A 1,639-nucleotide genomic window follows, 5' to 3' on the forward strand; every position below is an offset into this window, starting at 1 on the left:
TTAGCAGCTACTACAAAGAACAAGACAGTAAGATCTTACTACTTAGCGAGGAGAAGAGATCGATCGATCGATCGTAGGAGCAATGGCGTCGACCAAGCAGGCTCTCATCGCGTTCGCCGTCGTCCTCCTCGCCGCCGCTTTCCTCGTCGCCGCCTCCGCCGCCGACGAAACCCGTGAGTTCTCGTCGTTTCTTCCCAAGTTAATTATTAATTCTAGCTTAGCTCTCAACACGCAATTATTAGTATCTCATATGTGTTCTTGGCTTAATTAACTACAACGTCGTCGGTGATCGATATGATATGCAGAGGCTAACAAGAAGGAGGACACCAAGGTGGACGTGCAGGACTACTGGCGCGGCGGCGGCGGGTACCCACCACGGGGCGGCGGCTATGGCTATCCGGGGCGCGGCTACGGCTATCCGGGGCGCGGCGGCGGCGGCGGTGGCTACCCGGGCGGAGGAGGAGGCTGGCACGGCTGCCGCTGCTGCGGCTACGGCTACCGCGGCGGATGCCGCTGCTGCGCGAGCCCTGACGAGATCCCGGAGCCCATGTACCGCCCGGAGGTGGATCCCCACAACTGATCCAATCGATCGATCGATCGATCCTCGGCACATGTTTAATTTTAGTTTGGTTTCGTCAATAAAAGCAAAGGCGGCGCGTATGATCTCTATACGTGTACGTGTGTGTGGCCGCCATACTTATATATGTACGTATGCACAGTGATCTTGGAGAAGTGGAGAACACATAATGCTTATTTTCCACTGTTTTTAATTAGGGTATGGTCGATCGATCAGTACTGTGTGTGTGACCGATGTATGTATCACTTTGTATTATTATGCATGTGATGGAATAAATCTACCTCTATATAGTTATAGTGGTATTGTTAAAGACTTCTATTGCTTTGATTTTTTTTTTGCTTACCTATTAATCAGTTATTACTTCATATTTCTCTGTCCACCGATCGGTTTATGAACGGTTGAGATCTCATCAAGGTTCGCACAAATGAGGTAACTCGATCAAGTGTGTCGCACCTCCATCAATGCTAGCTCCTCCATCTCGCTAGCATTGCGTGGCAGTGAGATGAGACTTATCGGCCGTGCAATCTCTGCTGCTTCCCTCCCTCCATTCCTTCTCCTGCTCCTTCTCCGCACGCTGCTATCATCCTATTGAACAACTGCAGCAAGATTTTCTTACCCTGCCTCTCATCCACTGTGTTCGGTGGCTTGCACCGTCACCGCCTTGACGTCCTTTGCCCCCACCACCATCTACTTCGACTACTACTATTGGCTTTCCACCACCCCGATTATCCCTCTAAAGCGCCCTCACCTTCCCCTCGCCCCCTTCCCCCTCCTCACTCCAACCTTAAAAACCCTCGTCCAAAGGAAGCATATTGGAGTTTATTAGGTGTGGCCGACACTAAGGCTCACGGAGAAAGTTGACGTCACCAGCGTTGGTGAGACCGTCATCTCCCTCCCTCTCCTCTCTTCCTCCTTCTCTGGTCGTAGAAGTTGAAGATGATGCCTTGGCCACTGTAGAAACATAGGAAGTAATATACTCTATCCGTTTCAAAATGTTTGACACCGTTGACTTTTTAGCACGTGTTTGACCATTCGTCTTATTTAAAAATTTTAAGTAATTAT

At 50.1% G+C, this 1,639-nt stretch overlaps 1 protein-coding gene across 1 annotated transcript; it reads left to right on the forward strand.

The window, feature by feature from the left end:
* On the forward strand, nt 1-768 carry LOC127764512 (glycine-rich cell wall structural protein-like). Its single transcript, XM_052289401.1, has 2 exons — nt 1-173; nt 306-768. The coding sequence occupies exons 1-2, from the start codon at nt 83-85 to the stop codon at nt 578-580; spliced, it is 366 nt and encodes a 121-aa protein (XP_052145361.1). The 5' UTR covers nt 1-82; the 3' UTR covers nt 581-768.
* Nucleotides 769-1,639: the final 871 nt, after the last annotated feature.

The sequence above is a fragment of the Oryza glaberrima genome, chromosome 2, assembly GCF_000147395.1.
Source record: "Oryza glaberrima chromosome 2, OglaRS2, whole genome shotgun sequence".
NCBI lineage: Eukaryota > Viridiplantae > Streptophyta > Magnoliopsida > Poales > Poaceae > Oryza > Oryza glaberrima.